This window comes from Cricetulus griseus, chromosome 7 (assembly GCF_003668045.3).
Source record: "Cricetulus griseus strain 17A/GY chromosome 7, alternate assembly CriGri-PICRH-1.0, whole genome shotgun sequence".
In the NCBI taxonomy this organism is placed as follows: domain Eukaryota; kingdom Metazoa; phylum Chordata; class Mammalia; order Rodentia; family Cricetidae; genus Cricetulus; species Cricetulus griseus.
Window position 1 is genome coordinate 44,418,738 of NC_048600.1, and position 20,114 is coordinate 44,438,851.

Genomic DNA, 20,114 nt, shown 5'->3' on the forward strand with positions numbered 1-20,114 from the left:
TACAAGTGTGGGCTATTACACCTAGCTATATAATTTAATGTGAACCAAAGTATTTTTTTTAAATTAACAACAATGTGCTGACTTTTGTGTTTTCCTCATTTAGCAACTGGAAACTATTGCTCAGTGAGAATCACTCAATGGTAAAAGTTTGTTCCCCTTATGAAGTGGATACCAAGTTACTTTCTTTGATACACTTGCCTGTTAAAGAATCTCGAGATTATTACTCATTGGCTGACATTGTTGCAAATGGACATAGTCTTGATGGGAGGATTATTAATGTGCTTGCAGCTGTGAGATCGGTAAGTCAAAAAAATTAGTCAATTAAAGCCCTCTGCGATTTGGCAGGGTACTCTGTCACCAGATTTATTTTTAGAATGCAGTAAGTGCCAGATGAAGCAGTTTTTTCTCTTTACCTTGGTAGTAAGTTGAATTAAGAAAATAAACATTTCTTGTTATAAGGAAATTAGCATTTTATCTGTGAATCACTAACAAAATAAAATCATACTTGATTGCTAATTATAGCATGCACTATTGTATTTATAAGTGATCTACAAGGTATATGAAAGCTTCGTTATACTGGGTTAAGCTCATAAATAGAAAGGATAAGCTTATTGATGTGGACAGCATAATGTTCTTTAAGCAAGTCAAGGAATCACCTGTGTGTGTGTGTGTGTGTGTGTGTGTGTGTGTTCTCAGCCTGACTCAGATGAGAAGGAGGGTGGGCAAGACCTACTAGACTGCAGTGGGAGCTGCTGTGGCAAGGCGCTGGTAAGAATCAGAGAGCAGTGCCCATAGAAGTCAGGAGGGGATCACAACTTGTGTTGCATCCACATCTGTCAAAGTAACTGTGACAAGCTCCCATTTTTAGCAATTTAACGGACAAAGGCACTGCAAAAAATATAAAGGTGGACCTCAAAAGTATGATTTGAAGGACGGGGAGAGTGGCTCCATGCATTCCCAACTCCCACCCCCCAAAGTAAACCTTTACAAAATATAGTACATGCAGAAAACTCTTTTTTAGGATAGAGAATCTACTATGTGAAATCTTGAAATTTAGGCAAAATCACTCTCTAGGCTATTTCAACCAACCTAGTTGTTTCCTTGAAGTCCTCTAATAAAGTTTTCATTTGCATATAAAACCTAGAAACAGCTCCCCTCACTGCCATGAGCATGGCACCCTTTTTTGTATGTCATACCACTTTTACGCCTTTTATCTCCCCGTTTGACTTCTCAATCCCCCAAACAGTATTTTACCTACTCCCTTTGTTATGGCTGACCTCTCTTATTCTTTGGCCTTTGTTTCTTTTGACCTTCTCTTGTAGATCCTGTTTCACAAAGCCTTTGCATTTTTCTCCAGATATTTCCCAGTGGTGATAGAGGGTCAAGTGACTATTCTTGGTGCCATCCCTTGAAGCCACCAGAGCTTCCCCCCCCCCCCCCGTCTTCTCCCAGGAGTGTGTGTTGAGACTGGTTCTCACTATAGTAGTCCTAGAACTCATTATGTAGACTAGGCTGGACTTGAACAACTTACAGATATTCTCCTGCCTCTGCCTCCTGAGTGCTGTGATTAAAGGTGTGTGCTACAACACCCAGCTTCTTATGTTCTTGTGAAAAATCCTGCTGGTCAGAAATAAGAGGAATAATAATTTCCTTCAATTTCAAAGGTTGGCGAGCCAAAACACTTTACAACTTCAGATGGAAGAAAAGGCCAGAGGTGCGAAGTTAAACTCTTTGATGAAACAGAACCTTCTTTCACGGTGACATGGTAATCTCCCACATCAGTCACTCACTGTGATACCTGCTCTTGTTACTGGGACAGAAAACTTGCATTTTATTAAAAAAAAGTTGTATCAAGAGGTATAATAATAAAAGATAAACAACACTTGAAAATATAAACTTCTTTCTTGAAGGCTGAGATTATTCTGTATGCAACCTTAGATGCTATAGAATCACTTGGAGGTACTCCACTGTGACAAATTTTACTATTCTGCTTCATAACAAATAGTGTTTTATTGGGGTTCACTGATGAGGAATAAGTCAAACTTTTTGAGATTCACTGATACCCTGAATAAAAGGCTATACTATAAAGTTCTGAAGATTATGACTCTTGATGTCTCTGCCTGCAAGTGACATTGCCTGTCAAGTCCTCTTGTGTGCACAACTGTAGGTTAGAAGGCTTGACTTTTGTCGAGACAGTGGTGGCACAACGCCTTTAATCCCAGCACTCAGGAGCCAGAGGCAGGTGGATCTCTGTGAGTTCGAGACTAGCCTGGTCTACAGAGTGAGTTCTAGGACATCCAGGCCTACACAGAGAAACCCTGTCTTGAAAAACAAAAACAAAACAAAACAAAAAAAAGTTTGACTTTGACGATTTTAGCCTTGAATCATTCAGTTGTAAGTAACCAAGCGCTGGGCAAATAAAGGACTTTTGGAATAGATGCTAGAGATTAGTACATACTGAAAACCAACTTCTCACATAAGTGTTAAGTGTGGTATCTTGGGTGTTGGTGATGGCTTGGCCATAAAAACACTTTCCAAGCAAACCTGGCAACCCAAGTTTGATCCCCAGAACTTACATAAAGGTAGAAGGAGAAAACTGACTCCATGAAGCTGTTCTCTCCCCTCAATGCATATGTTGTGGCTCAAGTGCACACAGTCCAGTGCATGTGTGCACACAAGTACACATAGAAGTAATAAATTAGAAAACCAAGTCTTAACCTCTTTGGTTACCTAGAAATTGCTATCCCAGTCACTGATGCATTTCTCATTTTCTCTGTCTTGGGGGTTCTTTTGAGGGGAGGTGTAAATATGTCACAGCCAGATTTTTCTAATTTATTCATTTTGTTTCATTTCTTTTTAAACAAATGCAGTTGGGATAATGAATCCATTCTACTTGCACAGAGCTGGATCCCACGAGAAACAGGTCTTATAATTTTGTGATTGTGTTGAAAATATTTATCATTTTCATCCCTCATATGTTAACTTTAAAAATGGCTTCTCCCCAAACAGTAATATTTGCCTCTGATGTACGAATAAATTTTAACAAATTTCAGAACTGCATGGCAGCAACAGTAATCTCAAAAACCATTATCACAGCTAATCCAGGTAAAATGCTTTCTGTTTCTCATTCTTTTGGAAGTGATCATGAATGTATGCCAATATTTATACAATGTATTTAATAATCAATCTGCATTCCACATTTTTAAAAAAGCTTCTTACTTAATGGTAGCTGAGGAGTGTTGAGGTAAGTGGAAAGACGCATCCCTAATGATTTCCTCTAACCAGGCCTCACAGCCTAATAGCCATTTAGCTATGAATTCATCAATAGATGAATGTATTGATGAGGTCAGGGCTCTTAGGGACTAATCACCTCTTCATAATGTAACCAACTTGGGACTAGTCCTGCAACAAATGAGGCTTTGGGGCCATTTTATCTCCAAACCGTGACACAATATTCACTTTTTTGTGGTAAAAACACAAAACACATTCTTAGTTCTCTTTAGGAATGCATCCTGAGGATCAGCAGCAAGGAGAATGTGCTGCTGAGTTTGGTTCCCAGAACCCACATCAGGCAGCTCATAACCACCTGCAACTCCTAGGGGATGTGACACCCTCTTCTGACCTCTGTGGGCACCTACACCCATATGTTATACCCTGCACAGACACATATGCATGCAAGTAATTGCTCAGGAGGCAGAGGCAAGAGGATCTCTGTGAGTTCAAGACCAGCCTGGTCTACAGAGGGAGTTCCAGGACAGCCTCCAAAACAATACAGAGAAACCCTGTCTCAAAAGAAGAAACAAACAAAAAATCTAATTTTTATTTTGAGACAAGGTCTTACTGTGTAGCACTCAATGACCTGAAACTCACAAAGACTTGCCTGTCTCTGTCTCCCAAGTGCTGGGATTGAAGGTGTGCAAAAGAAAACTTTTTAAAGAATTAAATGTAGCATACTATCCTATTATGTGATATTATTAGCTATAGACACTATGTTGTACAACACAGTTCTTCAATTTATTTTGTCAAGGACATAAATTTAGCAGAATATTTATAAAGGTGTTAAAATTTGGCTGGTTGTTTTAAATCAGGCATATTTTAATTTCCTGGGCCACACCTACCTCCTTGTAGAGATGGCTTAGATATTTATCACAGATAACACATTACGTTTTTCCATATGATTTTACTGCCTTGAGAGTATTCATTAGAGTGGGAGGAATTCTGTCTTCCCTATGGATAGTCTGAGCCATGTTCTTTAAGGTGTTCATTGATTTGGTTTTTGCAGCCCTCTTAAAAATTGCTCCCCTTCAATGTTCAGCAGTAGTTCTATTAGGACTTCAAAAACATTCATTCATCCACCCATTAATTTCTCATAGAATGCTTTTTATGCACCAACTATGTAGATAACTTCCATCTTTTTTAGAACAAGACAGATGGATGTAAGGATAGTCATGATGTTGGATATTGGAATACACAACGAAAATGAACAACCCTTTTTCATGAGGAATCCACCCTCAATTTGAGAAAGAATAGTGATAGGACATATGTAATGGGAGCAGGAGGAAAAACTGCTACATCTGCTCGAGAAGCTAGAGGCGTCTAGGCACTATCAGCACAAGTAGTGGAATGCTGAAGTGGGAATCTGCAACTGAAGAGTCGTGTTGGAGGCCTGGGACTCACGGGCATTAGAATTCTGTGACCCTTTCAAAGTGATTGTCTCGCCTTATGGCATGCCACCTAACTACTCCTGAAAAAACCCATATTCTAATTTGAGGAGCAAAGCTTTAAAATAACATTAAAAAAACATTTTTAAAGCTAGCCATGGAGCCAGGCCTGGTGGTTCACACCTTTAATTCCAGCACTTGAGAGACTTTAATTCCGGCAGCTCTCTTTAAGTTTGAAGCCAACCTACATAGTGGGTTCCAGGACAGCTAGAGACAGAGTCTTTTTTGTTGTTGTTTTTTGTTTTTTGTTTTTTGAGACAGGGTTTCTCTTTGTAACAGTCCTGGCTATTCTGGAACTCTCTCTGTGTAGACTAGGCTGGTCTGGACTCACAGAGACCTGCTTTCCTCTGCCTCCCTAGTGCTGGGATTAAAGGCATGTGCCACCAACACCCAGCCCAAAAAAAGAATCTTATACCACATTTTTATAAAGCTGTCCCTTTTACTAGCAACAGCTGCAACCATCTTTTCATGTTGATTCACTTTACCTTGCAATGTTAATGGCTTAATGATAATTCTGTTGGATTATGATCTTATGTGATATCATGTTTTACAATTAAGATAATTTTAGATGCTTTGTTGTAATTTAAAAGATAATTATTTGGATTTTTCCTTATTATGCATTTTCAATATAAGATACACCAGAAGCCAATATCCTGCTGAATTATATAAGGGAAAATAAAGAAACAAATGTGGCTGATGAAATTGAGAGTTATTTGAAAGAATCCATAAACTGTAAGTGACCTTCTAGATGAGAGAGAGAGGTTGAGAGAGAGATTATTTTTCATTGTTGGGCCTCATGCATTCTAAGCAAATGTTGTTTTCTTGTGTTATATTCCTAGCTCCTCTTTTGATTCTTTTGGTGTGTGTGTGTGTGTGTGTGTGTGTGTGTGTGTGTGTGTTTTCTGAGACAGGTCTCACTATGTAGCCCTGGGTGGCCTGTAACTCACTGTATTGCAGGCTCATACCTGCCTTATTCTGCCTCCCTAGTGCTGGGATTAAAAGTGTGAGCCACCACACCTGGCTTTAAGTTTTTAAAAAATTTTATTTTATATGCATAGGAGTTTTATCTGCCTGTATGTCTGTGTACCACGTATTCCTGTGAAAACCATAAAAGGTTGTTGAATCCCCTAGAACTGGAGTTACAGATGGTTGTAAGCAACCATGTGGTACTGAGAATTGAACCTAGGTCTTCTGCAAGGCAGCTAGTGCCCTTAATCACCAAGTCATCTTGCCAGCCCCTAATCTTTTAATGGGGGAGCTTATATTAATATTAGCCAATCTGGGGGCTGAAGAGATGGTTGAGAACATTGACTGTTCTTCTAGAGGACCCGGATTTAGTTCCCAGCACCCACATGGCAGCTACCAACTGTCTGTAACTTCAGGATCTGATTCGCTCACACAGATACACATACAGGCATAACAGTAATACAAAAAAATATTAGCGGATCTGAGGGAATTAACATCTCTTTCCTCAGGCAAGTGCAATGTTCTCAGAATTTGGCAGAAAGTATTGTATTCATAAGACCCTGAGTTCAACCCATATATGTATATGTATATGATGTTTATGTGTATGTATATGTATATGTATATATGTAATCCAGATGTTCTGAATGAGTCTCCATGCACTACTCTTCTTAGCTTTTTCTTTTTTTCTTTTTCTTTACTCTTTTCTCATACAAGACATCCCAACTGCAGCTTCCCCTCCCTCTACTCCTCCCCACCTTTCCTCTCCCCCAGGTCCACTGCTCTTGTTTCCTTTCAGAAAAGAGCAGGCTTCCCAGAGATATCAACTGAAAATGGCATAACAAGCTGCAAGACTAGGTACAAACACTCATATATCAAGGCTGGATGAGGCAAGCCAGTAAGAGAAAAAGGGTCCCAAGAAAAGGCAAAAGAATCATATACACCCCACTCCCAGACTTAGGAATCCCAAAAACACCACAAGGTAAACAACCATAGCATGTATGCAGAGGACTGAGTACAGACTCATGCAGGTTTCATTCTCTGAGTTCCTATGAGGCCTGCTTAGTTAATTCTGTGGGCTGTGTTCTCCTGATCTCCTCTACCCCTCTGGCTCCTATCCTAGTTTCCTCTTTTCTGCAGGGTTCCCAGAGCTCTGCCTATTGTTTGGATGTGGGTCTCTGCATCTGCTCCCATCAGCTGCTGGAGGAAGCCTTTCTGATAATGATGATTGAACTAGACCCCAATAGAGAGTTCTGGTGGCTGGGTGTGGCCTCTCTCTTCTTACCTTTTTAATGCTATCATTTGAGAATTAGAAATTCTTCATTCAATGAAGACTTAATTTATCATTCTTTTTCTTATTTTGTGATGTTCATATCCACTATCTAATCACATTTAATATAGCTAGTAGAGTGTTGTTATGTTAGCTACTTAAATGTCTTTCTTGAATTTCCTTGCTTTTCTATTGGGACATAAGCTTTTGTTCTGAGAACATATATAGAACTGTAATACTTGTTTTTATTTTTAGTAAACACAATAGTTGATGTCTACACAGTGGAACAGTTAAAAGTAAAAGCTTTGAGAAATGAAGGAAAAGCTGAACCTTTCTATGGCATCCTCTATGCTTACATTTCTACATTGAACATTGATGATGAAACTACCAAAGTAGTTAGAAATAGATGGTAAGTAAATATTATTTTTAACAAATTCATGTTTGTAAAAAATAGCTATTGTTAACAAAGTTAAACACCATAGTTGTTAAAGCTATTCTTTGCCTTAACAGTAGTTGTGTGAAGGTTTTCATATAAATAAACCATAAATAAAGGTTTCCATAACAAAATATAGTCTGTGCTGGCTAGTTTTTGTTTGTTTGTTTGTTTGTTTGTTTGTTTTTTCTTGGTTTTTCAAGACAGGGTTTCTCTGTGTAGCTTTGGAGCCTATCCTGGCATTCGCTCTGGAGACTAGGCTGGCCTCAAACTCACAGTGATCAGCCTGCCTCTGCCTCCCAAGTGCTGGGATTAAAGGTGTGAGCCACCAACGCCTGGCCTGTGCTGGCTAGTTTTATGTCAACTTGACACAAGCTAGAGTTATCTGAAAGGAGATGTTACCATAAGATCTCTCTCTCTCTCTCTCTCTCTCTCTCTCTCTCTCTCTCTCTCTCTGAAGCAGGGTCTCACTATGTAGCCCTGGCTGTCCTGAAACTCTCTGTAGCTGGCCTCAAACTCACAGAGATCTGCTCAGGCATTTACTTAATTAGTTATTAACGGGAGAGGGAGCATCCCATTATGGGTGATACCATTCCTGGGCTGGTGGTCCTGGGGTCTATAAGAAAGCAGGCTGATGCCAGGCAGTGGTGGCACACACCTTTAATCCCAGCACTCAGATTAAAGCAGAGGTGAATGTCAGTGAGTTCGAGGCCAGCCTGGTCTACAGAGTGAGTTTCAGCACAGTCAGGGCTATATAGAGAAACCCTGTTTTGTGGGCGGGGTGGGGAAGCAAAAGAAAAAGGAAGCTAGGCTGAGTAAAAAGAAAGTAAGGAGCAGCATCCTCCATGGCTTCTGTATCAGTCCCTGCCTCCAGGTTCCCGCTCTGAGTTCCTGTTCTAGCTCCCTTCCATGCGGGATTACAACAAACAAGTGTAAAGCCAAATAAACCCTTCACTTACCAACTTGCTCTTTGGTTATGCAAGGCGTTTTGTCACAGCAATAGAAGCTCTAAGGCAGAGTCAATTATCATAAGTGACGTTAGGCCTATTAGTGCTTGACTAGCACCAGCAAGGCCCTGGGTTCAATTTCCAGCACCACAGTAAAGAAAGGAAAAAATCCACCCTGGCTTTTAAAGTAAAATAGATCATATGTATGCATCATAAAAGATAATATTGTTTGAAACTTTTTTGAGGGGGGCTTACTGACAGAGTTTCTTTTTGTAACAGCCCTGGCTGTCCTGGAACTTGCTCTGTAGATAAGGCTGGCCTTGAATTCAGAGATCCACCTGCTTCTGCCTCCCGAGTGCTGGGATTAGAGGCGTGTTTCACCACTGCCCAAAAGTTTGAAACTTAATTGATATGACAAACTTGTTTTATAATTTGGCAGAAAACAGTTTTGCTTTTTGTGTCTTATAGCAATATGGAGACATTATTTAATTTTTTTCAATATATGACATATCTGACCTCCATCCTCAGTCATTTCTTTGCATAAAAAGTAAAACCCAAGATGTTTACTAATTTTAATCAAACAATGCTTGGCAAGAAATATCTAAAATGTTATTGTGAAAGTCTCTTTACAGATTTTATTGACTGATTTTTTTTTATTGAGATTAACTTGAAAGAGATACTCTTCTGGGGTGGGCCTAGGCCCTATCCCAAAGGATACAAAAGACTCTGATGACACCCTATGGAAGGCCTCACCATCCAGGGGGAGCAGAAAAGATATGTGACAGATAAGGTTTTAGTTGGGGGGGGGTAGGGGAGGACGGGTGGGAGAAGGGAACTGGGATTGTCATGTAAAACAATCCTGTTTCTAATTCAAATAAAAAAAGTTGAAAAAAAACAAAAAAAGAAAAAAAGTAAAAAAATAAGAGATACTCTTTAACTAGAAAGAGATACCCTTTCTATTCATATTATTCTTTTTTTCCTAGTCCTCTTTATTCTATTTTAGAAACAATTTCATTTTATATATCAATCCCCCCATTCCGTCGATCTCCCATTCTCCCATGCCCTCCACCGACCCTCCCAACCCCACCCCCACCCACTCCCCAAGGATAGTGAGGCCCTCCACAGGGGACCATCAGAGTCCTTCACATCATTTGGGGGAGGACTTAGGCCCTCCTTTGTGTATCTGGGCTGCAATAGTATACCTCCATAGGGAATGGGCTCCCAAAGTCAATTTGTGCTCTAGGGCTAAACACTGGCTCCACTGTTAGAGGTCCCATAGACTGCCCAGGCCTCCTAGCTGGCACCCACATTCAGAGGGCTTGGTTCAGTCCAATGCTGGCTCCCCAGCTTTATGACTAGGGTCTCCATGCTCTCACTAGGTCAGGTCAACTGTTTCTTGGGTTTTTCCACCAGTCTTGGCTCCTTTGCTCATCTCTCCTCCCTCTGGACAACTGGATTCTAGGAGTATGGCTCAGTGTTTAGTTGTGGGTGTCTGCTTCTGCTTCGATCAACTACTGGATGAAGGCTCTAGGAATGGCAACCAAGGTAGACATCAATCTCATTACAGGGGAAGGGCATTAAAGGCAGCTCTCTACCACTACCTAGATTCTTAGTTGGGATCATCCCTGTGGATCCCTGAACATTTCTCCAGTGCCAGACCTCTCTCCAAACCTATACTGGCTCCCTGTATCAGGCATCTCTTTTCTTGCCCTCTTCTGTTCCTCCCCTGTCTCAGTCCTCCTGATCCCTCCTGTTCTCCTCCCCCTAACGCCCCCCACATGCTCCCAATTTGCTCAGGGGTTCTTGTCCCCTCCCCTTATTCAGGGGGCCATACATTCTTCTCTTGGGGTCCTCCTTGTATCCTAGTTTTTCTGATGGTGTGGATTGTAGGCTGGAAGTCCTTTGCTGTATGTCTAATATCCATATATGAGTGAGTACATACCGTGCTTGTCTTTCTGTGATTGGGTTACTTTACTCGGGATGTTTTCTTCCAGTTCCATCCATTTGCTTTTGAATTTCAAGATTCCATTGTTTTTTTTTTCTGCTGAGTAATACTTCATTGTGTAAATGTACCACATTTTCTCCATCCATTCTTTGGTTGAGGGACATCTAGGTTGCTTCCAGGTTCTGATTATTACAAACAACGCTGCTATGACCATAGTTGAACATATGTCCTTATTGTATGAATGTGCATTCTTTGGCTATATGCCCAAGAGTGGAATTGTTGGATCTTGAGGTAGACTGATTCCCATTTTCCTGAGAAACAGCCAAAATGATTTCCAAAGTGGTCATACAAGTTGGAACTCCCACCAGCAATGGAGGAGTGTTCCTCTTTCTTCACATCCTTTCCATCATAGACTGTCACCGGTGTTTTTAATTTTCACCATTCTGGCTGGTGTAAGATGGTATCTCAGAGTTGTTTTGAGTTGCATTTCTCTGATGGCTAAGGATGTTGAGCACTTTATTAAGTGTCTTTTAGCCATTTTAAATTCCTCTATTGAGATTTCTCTATTTAGTTCTGTACCCCACTTTTTAATTGGATTGTTTGGTGTTTAGGTGGCTAGCTTCTTGAGTTCATTGTATATTTTGGAAATCAGCCCTCTGTAAGATGTGGGGTTGGTGAATATCTTTTCCCATTCTGTGGGCTGTATAGCAAGAACTTTGTGTCTTTTGTTTTGTTTTGTTTTTCAAGACAGGGTTTCTCTGTATTGCTTTGGACATGTTATTGAACTCACTCTGTAGACCAGGCTGGCCTCAAACTCACAGAGATCCGCATGCCTCTGCCTCCTGAGTGCTGGGATTAAAGGCGTGCACCACCACTGCCAGCCGGACTTTGAGTCTTTAAAGAAAGAAATTAAAGAATATACCAGAAAATGGAATGATCTCCCATGCTCTTGGATAGGTAGGATCAACATAGTATAAATGGCAATCTTGCCAAAAGCAATCTACAGATTCAATGCAATCCCCATCAAAATCCCAACACAATTCTTCACAGATGTTGAAAGAACAATATTCAACTTTATATGAAAAAAAAACCAGGATAGCCAAAACAACCCTGTACAATAAAGGAACTTCTGGAGCATCACCATCCCTGACTTCAAGCTCTATTACAGAGCTATAGCCCTGAAAACAGCTTGGTATTGACACAGAAATAGATAGACCAATGGAATTGAATTGAAAACCCTGATATTAACCCACACACTTTCGAACACCTGATTTTTGACAAAGAAGCTAAAGTTATAAAATGGAAAAAAGAAAGCATATTCAACAAATGGTGCTGGCACAACTGGATGCTGACATGTAGAAGATTGCTGATAGATCCATATCTATCACAGTGCACAAAACTTAAGTCCAAATGGATCAAAGACCTCAACATAAATCCAGCCACACTGAACCTCTTAGAAGAGAAAGTGAGAGGTACCCTTAAATGAATTGGTACAGGAGACTACTTCCTGAACATAACACCAGTAGCACAAACACTGAGGTTGACAATTAATAAATGGGACCTCCTGAAACTGAGAAGCTTCTGTAAGGCAAAGGACATAGTCAATATTTCTATTATCTTACGTTTGGTCTTTTTATAGTGTCCCAGATTTCCTGGATGTTTTGTGTTAGGAATTCTTTAGGCTTAACATTTGCTTTGACTGACAAATATATTCCCTCTATTATGTCTTCAGTGCCTGAGATTCTCTCTTCCATCTTTTTGTATTCTGTTGGTGATGCTTGCATCTGTAGTTCCTATTCACTTACCCAGATTTTCTGTTTCCACAATTCCCTCTGTTTGTGTTTTCTTTATTGCTTCTATTTCCATTTTCAGGTTTTTAACAGTTTCCTTCATCTGTTTGTCTGTTTTTTCTTAGATTTCTTTTAGGGATTTATTGAATTTCTCTAATTTTTGGTTTGTCTTTTTCTCAATTTATTTAAGGTATTTTTTCATATCATCTTTAAGGACCTCTACATCTTCATAACATTTTTAAGTTAATTTTCTTGTGCTTCAGCTCTGTTTGTATTGTTCAGGTCTTTCTGTGGTAGGGGCTGACCTAGGCACTCTGCATATATGTTACAGTTGTGTAGCTTGGTTCTCTTGTGGGACTCCTAACAGTGGAAACAGTAGCTGTGTCCAGCTCTTTTACTGTTTTTTTTTTTTGTTTGTTTGTTTGTTTGGATCCTATGGGGTTACCCTACCCAGCCTTGATACATGGGGAAGTGCTTAGTCTTCCTGCAAGTTGATATGGTGTGTTTTGTTGATACTCATGGGAGACCTGCCCTTTTCTGAACAGAAATGGAGGGAGAATATCTTTACGAGTAAGACTAGAGGTGGTTATGGGGGAGAGGCTGGGAGGATAGGAGGGAGAGGAAACTGTGGCTAGGATATAAAATCAATAAATAAATATTTAAAAATATAGAGATAGAGCCTGGTGTAATGGTACCTTTCTGAAATCCTAGTACTTGGGAAGTAGAGGCAGGAAGATTATGAATTCAAAGCCAGATTGTGCTACATGGAAGCCTGTCTTAAAAACAGAAAACAACTCTTAACCAATACAAACAAAAGAACAGAGAGATCTTTCTTACCCTTTATCCAATGGACCCTAGAAGTTACATTTTGCAAGATATAATGCCTTTCTTCCATCAGTCTGATCATATATCTCATCCAGACCCCCAGATTTACTCGTGGTCTTTGTGTATGTATGTATGTTCCATATGGATTTGGCACAGAATGGGTTTGTGTATCTAGTTTCACTGTAAAGATACTAATCTCTGGTATTTTAGAACATTTTAGAATGTTATTAGAATGTTAAAGAGATAAAACTGCTAGAGATAAAATTTGCCACTGAGGATCATTATCTTCTGAATAACTTTTGTTTCGTTTCAGCTATAACTGTGGTTATATTGTAAATGAAGCCTCCAACACTTGTACAATTTGCAACAAAGATTCTTCTAGACTTAAGCCATTTTTTCTCAGTTTTGATGTGCTGGTTGATCTCACTGACCATACTGGGACACTCCACTCCTGCAGTCTCACAGGAAGTATTGCTGAGGAAACTTTGGGCTGCACGGTAAATAGCAAAAAGGAAGAAAAATATACAATTACTTCTAACATTCTTGAATATTCTTACTTAAAACTATAGATTATTTTGTTGAACGTTTGGTAGAAACTAATTAGTTAATAGAAATCTTGGAGAAAACCATCTTGGTTTAAAATCCATATTTAATTTTTTTCGTTTTAAATGTTATATTTTATGTGTATTGGGTTTGTCTGCATGTATATTTGTGCATCATATGGCTGTCTGGTGCCCATAGAGGCCAGAAAAAGGCATCTGACCTTCTGGAGTTGGAATTAAAGATTGTTGTAAGCTACCATATGGGTGCTGGGAACTGATCCTGGGTTCTCTGCAAGAGAAGCAAGTGCTTTTAATCACTGACCCATCTCTCCAGCACTAAACATAATGTAATTTTAATGAAATACAATCTATTAAAATTTCAACTAATTTTGACTATTGTGAGTAATGACAAGCCTTCATCAAAACAGAGGACTAAATATGTCATTTTAGGACAGTGTCCTGCTATGTAACTCAGACTGGTCTTTTTTTTTAATGTTGTTTTCTGAGACAGGGTTTCTCTGTGTAGCCTGGAACTTGCTCTGTAGCTGGCCTCAAATTCACTGAGATCCACCTGCCCCTGCACCTGAGTGCTGGGATTAAAGGCATGTGCCACCACCACCCAACTTAAATATTACACTTTACATTGTCAATTATAATGGATAAAGCATATTGGAAACATTGATTAGGCATGTATTGGCTGTTCCAGGAGTTTGTATTGGCCATATCTCTCCTCCCCAGCTGTATAGCCAGTGCACATTTTGTCATGGTTCTGCAGCTACAGAACAGCAACAGAGACATGGAGACTGGTACACATCTGTTAAAACCAGGTCACAGCTGAGCATAATGGCACGTATCTGTAATTCTAGAACTTGTGAGGTAGAGGGAAGGGGATCATGAATTCAAGGCCATCCTTGGGTACACTGTGAGTCTAGGATAGCCTGGGCTATATGAAATCCTATCCCCCAAAATAAGAAAAGAAAAACAAAACAAAAACAGATCATAAAACTTACCATTAAACTTTGGTTCAGAATTCTGAGCCAATTTATCTAGAGAAATTTTCCCTGTTGGACTCTTGACTAGCTTTAATGATTCTGGTGATAGTTTTTCATGCTTTATCTTCCCTATCAAAGGAACTGAGTTGTAATGCTGTTAGTTTTTCATGCTTTATCTTCCCTATCAAAGGAACTGAGTTGTAATGCTGTGGGTAAAATTCCATTTCTAGTGAGCACGTTCATTTCAGTGTTGTCAAATGAGTTATTTATGTGTACTTCAGAAACACTTACTTGATCTTTTTTCTTTTAACCAGATAAATGAGTTTCTTGCAATGACAAGTGAGCAAAAAACAAAACTGAAGTGGCAGTTTCTTTTGGAAAGAAGCAAGATTTATTTAAAAGTGAGTGTATTTTATTTTATAAATTCAAGCAGCAAAAAAAAAAAAAAATCTTCATGGGAGATTTTTTTCCAGAGCAGAGGGTAAAACCAACGATCTTTCATATGCTAAGCAAGCACTTCATCACTAAGCTGTGCCCAGCTCAGGAGTGTGTTGCCATTAACAATTCTCAATTCCACCTCGATGGCGCATGCCTTTAATCCCAGCACTCGGGAGGCAGAAGCAGTCGGATCTCTGTGAGTTCGAGGCCAGCCTGGTCTCCAGATCGAGTGCCAGGATAGGCTCCAAAGCTACACAGAGAAACCCTGTCTCGAAAAAAAAAATTCTTAATTCCAGATGTGCAGGAGGTTTTGTCTGTCATGGAAACAATGGAAAAAGTGATAGGATAAAGGGAGTTACCAATGACACTAAATAGGCCATTGAAGAAAATGTCTTTTAATGATAACTTCAAGGCAAAGCAACAGACTTCACAGTAAGATTGGGCTGTTCCCAGTCCTGCCTGCCTATATGCCACTGCTCTTTGATGAGTGAGAGGGTTGTAAAATAGCAGTTCAATGTCTTGCATTTGGGCTGACACAGATGTGGTGTGAACTCCAGTTTCACCTCTCCTCAGCCTGTGCAATCCCCGAATGTGAGTTCACTTCATGCAGCCTGTATAGTTATGTGATCCTACAACTGTGGAGGGCCAGCATTGACTCCTGAGACATTCCCTAGTGAGAGGACAACAGCCAGTGTCACTTCCTTCCTGCTGTGCTTTTTAGTGTTTTCTCTTGTAGTTCTCAGTTACAGAGCTCCAGCTTATATTTGCTGATATTTATTTTATTAGAATTTAATATTGAGGGAATGTACAAACACGTTCATGAGCACACGTGTCATTAGTGGTCAGAGCAATGATGTCCTCTCATACTGTACAACCTCTGCAAATGGTAAAGAATGGCAGTAGAAATGTCAGCACTTTATACACCTCTGACGACCCCTTCTGTGGTCCTGGTGGATGCTGTTTCTACCCCACTGCAGCCTAGAAGGGGGTTGCACTATTTCCAGATGGTCTCTTTCTAGTGGCCTCAAGGTTAATCTGAATAGATCGAAGACACAGAATCAGCCTTGACCTCACCACTATCTCTAGAACTGGGCTTCAGGTTGTAGTAACCATGGGTCCCAGGCCCAGGAGAGAAGTTAGTCATGTGCTGCATCTCCCAACATTCTTATGGACCCACAAAATGTTCTGTTCTATCATCATACAAACACACATGACCTTGTTAATGAGTTTGATCACTTTAAACCATTTATTTATATTTATTTTATGTATATGGTGTTCTGCCTACATGTCTATATATGTAGCACGTGTTTTTAGTGCTTATGGAAATCAGAAAAGGGCATCTGATCCCATGGACCTGGAATTACAGATGGTTGTAATTCCACATGACTGCTGGTTAGTGAACCAGGGTTTTATGCAAGAGCATCAAGGGCTTTTAACCTCCGAGTCTAGCTCCATTTGATCACTTTAAATTCATGGAAACATATATAAAGTTTTCCAGACTTGATTCATGTACAACAAATTGTCCTCAAGTAAGAGGATATTGGATCTTTCCAAAACATAGGTTTAAATAAAAGAGTGTATTTGGAACTGGCGGTAGTGCATATGCCTTTAATCTTAGCACTTGGGAGGCTGAGGAAGGAGGATCTCTGTGAATTCAAGGCCAGCCTGCTCTACAAAGTGAGTTCTAGGACTGCTGGGTAAAGATAGAAACTCTGTCTTGAAAAACAAAACAAAAAGATTGTATATGGGGGGGGGAGCTAGTGCTGAAGATACAGCTAAGCTGTTAAGAGGTCTGGCTGCTCTTCCAGAGGACCTGAGTTTATTTCCAGCACACACATGGGGCTCATCAACTGTCTCTAACTCCAGTTACAGGGGATCCAATATCCTCTTCTGGCCTCTGAGAGCACCAGACATGCAACTGATTTATATACAGTCTTGCATGTAGGTAAAACATACATGTAAAAAATGCATTTTTAAAATTTCTTTTGAGCTAGGGTTTCTCTCTGGGCTTAGACCTCACTACTGACTGTGTTCAAACTCAAGGCTATCCTCCTGCTTCAGTCTTCCAAGTATTGGGATTACAAACATGAAATTGTGTATGTGTGTGTGTACTAGTGATGGAACCCCATAGTCAAGTCTCTACCAGTAAACCATATACCTATGCCCTAAACAACATTTAAATTGAACTCATGGAAGATCTTGGGCAGATATAACATGATTATATTATACAAAAACAAACAGTAAGGACCAGAGCCTGTGAGCCAGGTGCAGTGGCTTAAGCCTGTTATCTACTTGGAAGGTAAGACAGGAGAACTGCTTGAGGCCAGGAATTAGCGACAAGCACATGCAATAGCAAATCACAAAACCCTATCTCAAATAAGCAAAAAACCAACTAGGTAATCTTAGTACCTGGGTGGTGGAGGCAGAAATACCAGAAGTTCCAGTTCATTCTGGGCTATATGAGACTCTTGTCTTAAATCCAAAATAAAACTCTTCTTATACAATGAAATATTTTCCATAATTCTCATATTTAAATAAAAAAATGGTGGCTGCTTAGCATGGGTGGTGGTGGTGGCTCACGCCTTTAATCCTAGCACTCAGGAGGCAGAAGCAGGTGGATGGAGCTCTGTGAGTTTGAGGCCAGTGTGGTCTACAGAGGGAGTTCCAGGACAGCCAAAACTGTTACACAGAGAAATCCTATCTCAAAACAAAACAAAAGGTTGCCACTTTAAATGATTCCAAACTGGGCCTGGCAGCACACACTTGTAATTCCAGTATTCATGACTTAGAAGTAGGAGGATCATGAGTTTGAAGCCAACTGGAGCTACAGAGCAAGAACCTGTTTCAGAAAAGCACAAAACCGAACAACAACAACAACAGACTTGGAATTTTTCCTTTGTGGTCACTGGTTTTCAACTTTGTGTACAAGACAGTGTTTAAATCTAACATTCTGTCTCATTTTCTCCTCAGTTGATTTTATCACACAGAGCAAGGGGTGGACTGAAAGTTAGCATACTCTCCTGTAAACTTGCAGATCCCACCGAAGCAAGCAGGAACCTGGCTGGACAAGGACACACTTAAAACCATGTTTTGTTCCAAAATATGGAAAAGTATAGGAATTTAACTCTTTAAAATGGAATGTTTGAAAATTATGTGTAAAATTACAATTTGCCTAAATGTAGTAAAACTATTTCCTAGGTTGTCACTGTTTCCTTGTGGAGTTGGCTCAGCTACTTGGAAGACCATTTCTAATTGCTTTGCCCTGTCTTTTCTCACACTGGAGAATATTTGCTTATATATAATAATAAATATGCTTGATCTTCCTCATGGGTGTGAATGGTTTCTTTGTCCCCAGACAAACCTTTCAAATTGTCTTCCCTGTAGTGTGGTAGCACATATCACTTGACAGGATGCAGTGAAAAGTTCTGATGTTGGAGAGATGGCAAGACTATGCAGGAGCTGCCCTGCCTTTGGTGATGACACTCTGGAGCTACCTGGTGCGTGCAAAAGCTTGCTAACACAAGTTTGGCACTTATGAGTCATTGGGGAGGAGACCAACTTCAAGAGTTACAGGAGTGATGTCTTCGTCTCAGGAACTTTGAAGAAGGAATTTTCTCAAGACACAAGGGTGGCCACTGCTTTTCATCCTACTGTTCTCTGAAGCAGCACAGGGCACAGTGCTCAGCTGTACATGGATCTGAGCTACTTGTTTCAGGAACCAGCCCTTCTGTAAGACTTACCCTAGCTTGGCACTGGCTGAAAACTTCAAATCTGACCTGTTTCTTGGCACAGGGCTGCACACAGACTGAAAAGTGAGTACATTGAGCTTTATTATGAAGCTGGTGTTGGAAGGTACACATACCTTATCCAGTGGTTTTTACTATATGCAGTTTTGGTGGTTTCCCAGATGATCCTGGTAAGTCCTAAAAAATGAGGTACTGAAGGACTTGATTTACACAAGCAAGATGGAACTGATACAGTGTTTTTTCCCATTGTCCTTGAGGAGGGAGATATGGATCATGTAAGCCAGGTGAGTTACCAGGGTGACAAGGAAGGAGGGATGAAGAACAGGAGCAGCCTGGCTGGGAGAAGTGAGAGTGCCATAGTAGGATTCATATCTGCTATTGGGCATGGGCTTGATAGTCAGCTTTCTGTTGCTATAATAAAGCTCCAGAAAATATACGTAAAGGAGGAGATATTCACTTTGGCTCGTGATATTAGACACTATCCTTTCACCTATTGCTTTTCATAGAGACTAGGAAGGAGAGAGAGGATAAGGTTCCTAAGAGCATGCCCCTAGGATCCCTTCCTCCTGCCAGGTCCCACCTCCTAGTTCCTCTCTCTGTGTATTTTTCAACAGGATTTTCTTATGTGGCAGGCTGGCCTTGTACTTACAATCCTTTTGTTCAGCCTCATAAGTACTGAGATTATAGGGATAGTGTTGAACTTATATGTGCTGAAGACTTGTTGATGCTCCTGTCTCTACCTCCCAGGTGCTAGCATTAGAAAGGAGCATCACCATGTCTGGCTGTGTCCTCGGTTTCACGTGCCTCCCAACAGCCCAGCAATGGACTAATCCATTGATGATGACAGAGCTCTCTTGATCCAATCACTTCCCAGAAGTCCAATAGGGGAAAACCAAACATCTTTGACCCAAATGAAAATGGTGCTCCTTCATGGAATCCCACGCTGGCATGTCAGAGGCTTCTGTGCCGGGGTATGTCTGTAAGCACCAGCCTGGTTCCTGTGCCAATGTCTTCAGCTATGCTGGCTCTCTTACCACTGGTTTCCACCACATAATAGAGACATTCTCCTGGTGGGTGCCCTGGCAATGCTGTTCCCTGGCACAGCTGAGTACCAGTGTGGCCAGCAGAGGGCTCTAAACTACCTGCTCACAACCGAGGTGACCTAATCTCTCAGTCTTGGTGCAGGTCTTTGCTGGTGGTATAGGAATCTACTGAGCCTAATGGCAAGCCACACCAAATCAAAGGTATGTTTCAAGTTTAACTTGCACATTTATGGGATCAAGGTTACAAAATCAGTCAAAATTTGCTTTTAAACTAAGATCAAAAGCAAAATCAACCGATATCTGAAATTTCATTTGTAGACTAGCCAAAAAGCAGGTATGCAAGAAACTAGACATACCCTACTTCAGCACCAAACACCCACGGTCTCCCCATGCTTCCTGTCTGCTTCCCCAGGAACTGTTTTTCTGAAATTGGTTTCTACCGTGCTATAGGGTCCACAC

At 40.5% G+C, this 20,114-nt stretch overlaps 1 protein-coding gene across 1 annotated transcript in view; it reads left to right on the forward strand.

The window, feature by feature from the left end:
* The window catches only part of Meiob (meiosis specific with OB-fold), a 38,968-nt gene extending 20,833 nt beyond the window's left edge, over positions 1-18,135 (forward strand). The window contains exons 6-14 of the mRNA XM_027424977.2: positions 104-299; positions 1,665-1,765; positions 2,871-2,923; positions 3,010-3,105; positions 5,355-5,453; positions 7,210-7,363; positions 13,208-13,391; positions 14,743-14,829; positions 17,837-18,135. Coding sequence (XP_027280778.1) covers positions 104-299; positions 1,665-1,765; positions 2,871-2,923; positions 3,010-3,105; positions 5,355-5,453; positions 7,210-7,363; positions 13,208-13,391; positions 14,743-14,829; positions 17,837-17,947 — 1,081 coding nt within the window. The 3' untranslated portion in view covers positions 17,948-18,135. The remainder of the gene's footprint in view (positions 1-103; positions 300-1,664; positions 1,766-2,870; positions 2,924-3,009; positions 3,106-5,354; positions 5,454-7,209; positions 7,364-13,207; positions 13,392-14,742; positions 14,830-17,836) is intronic.
* Positions 18,136-20,114: the final 1,979 nt, after the last annotated feature.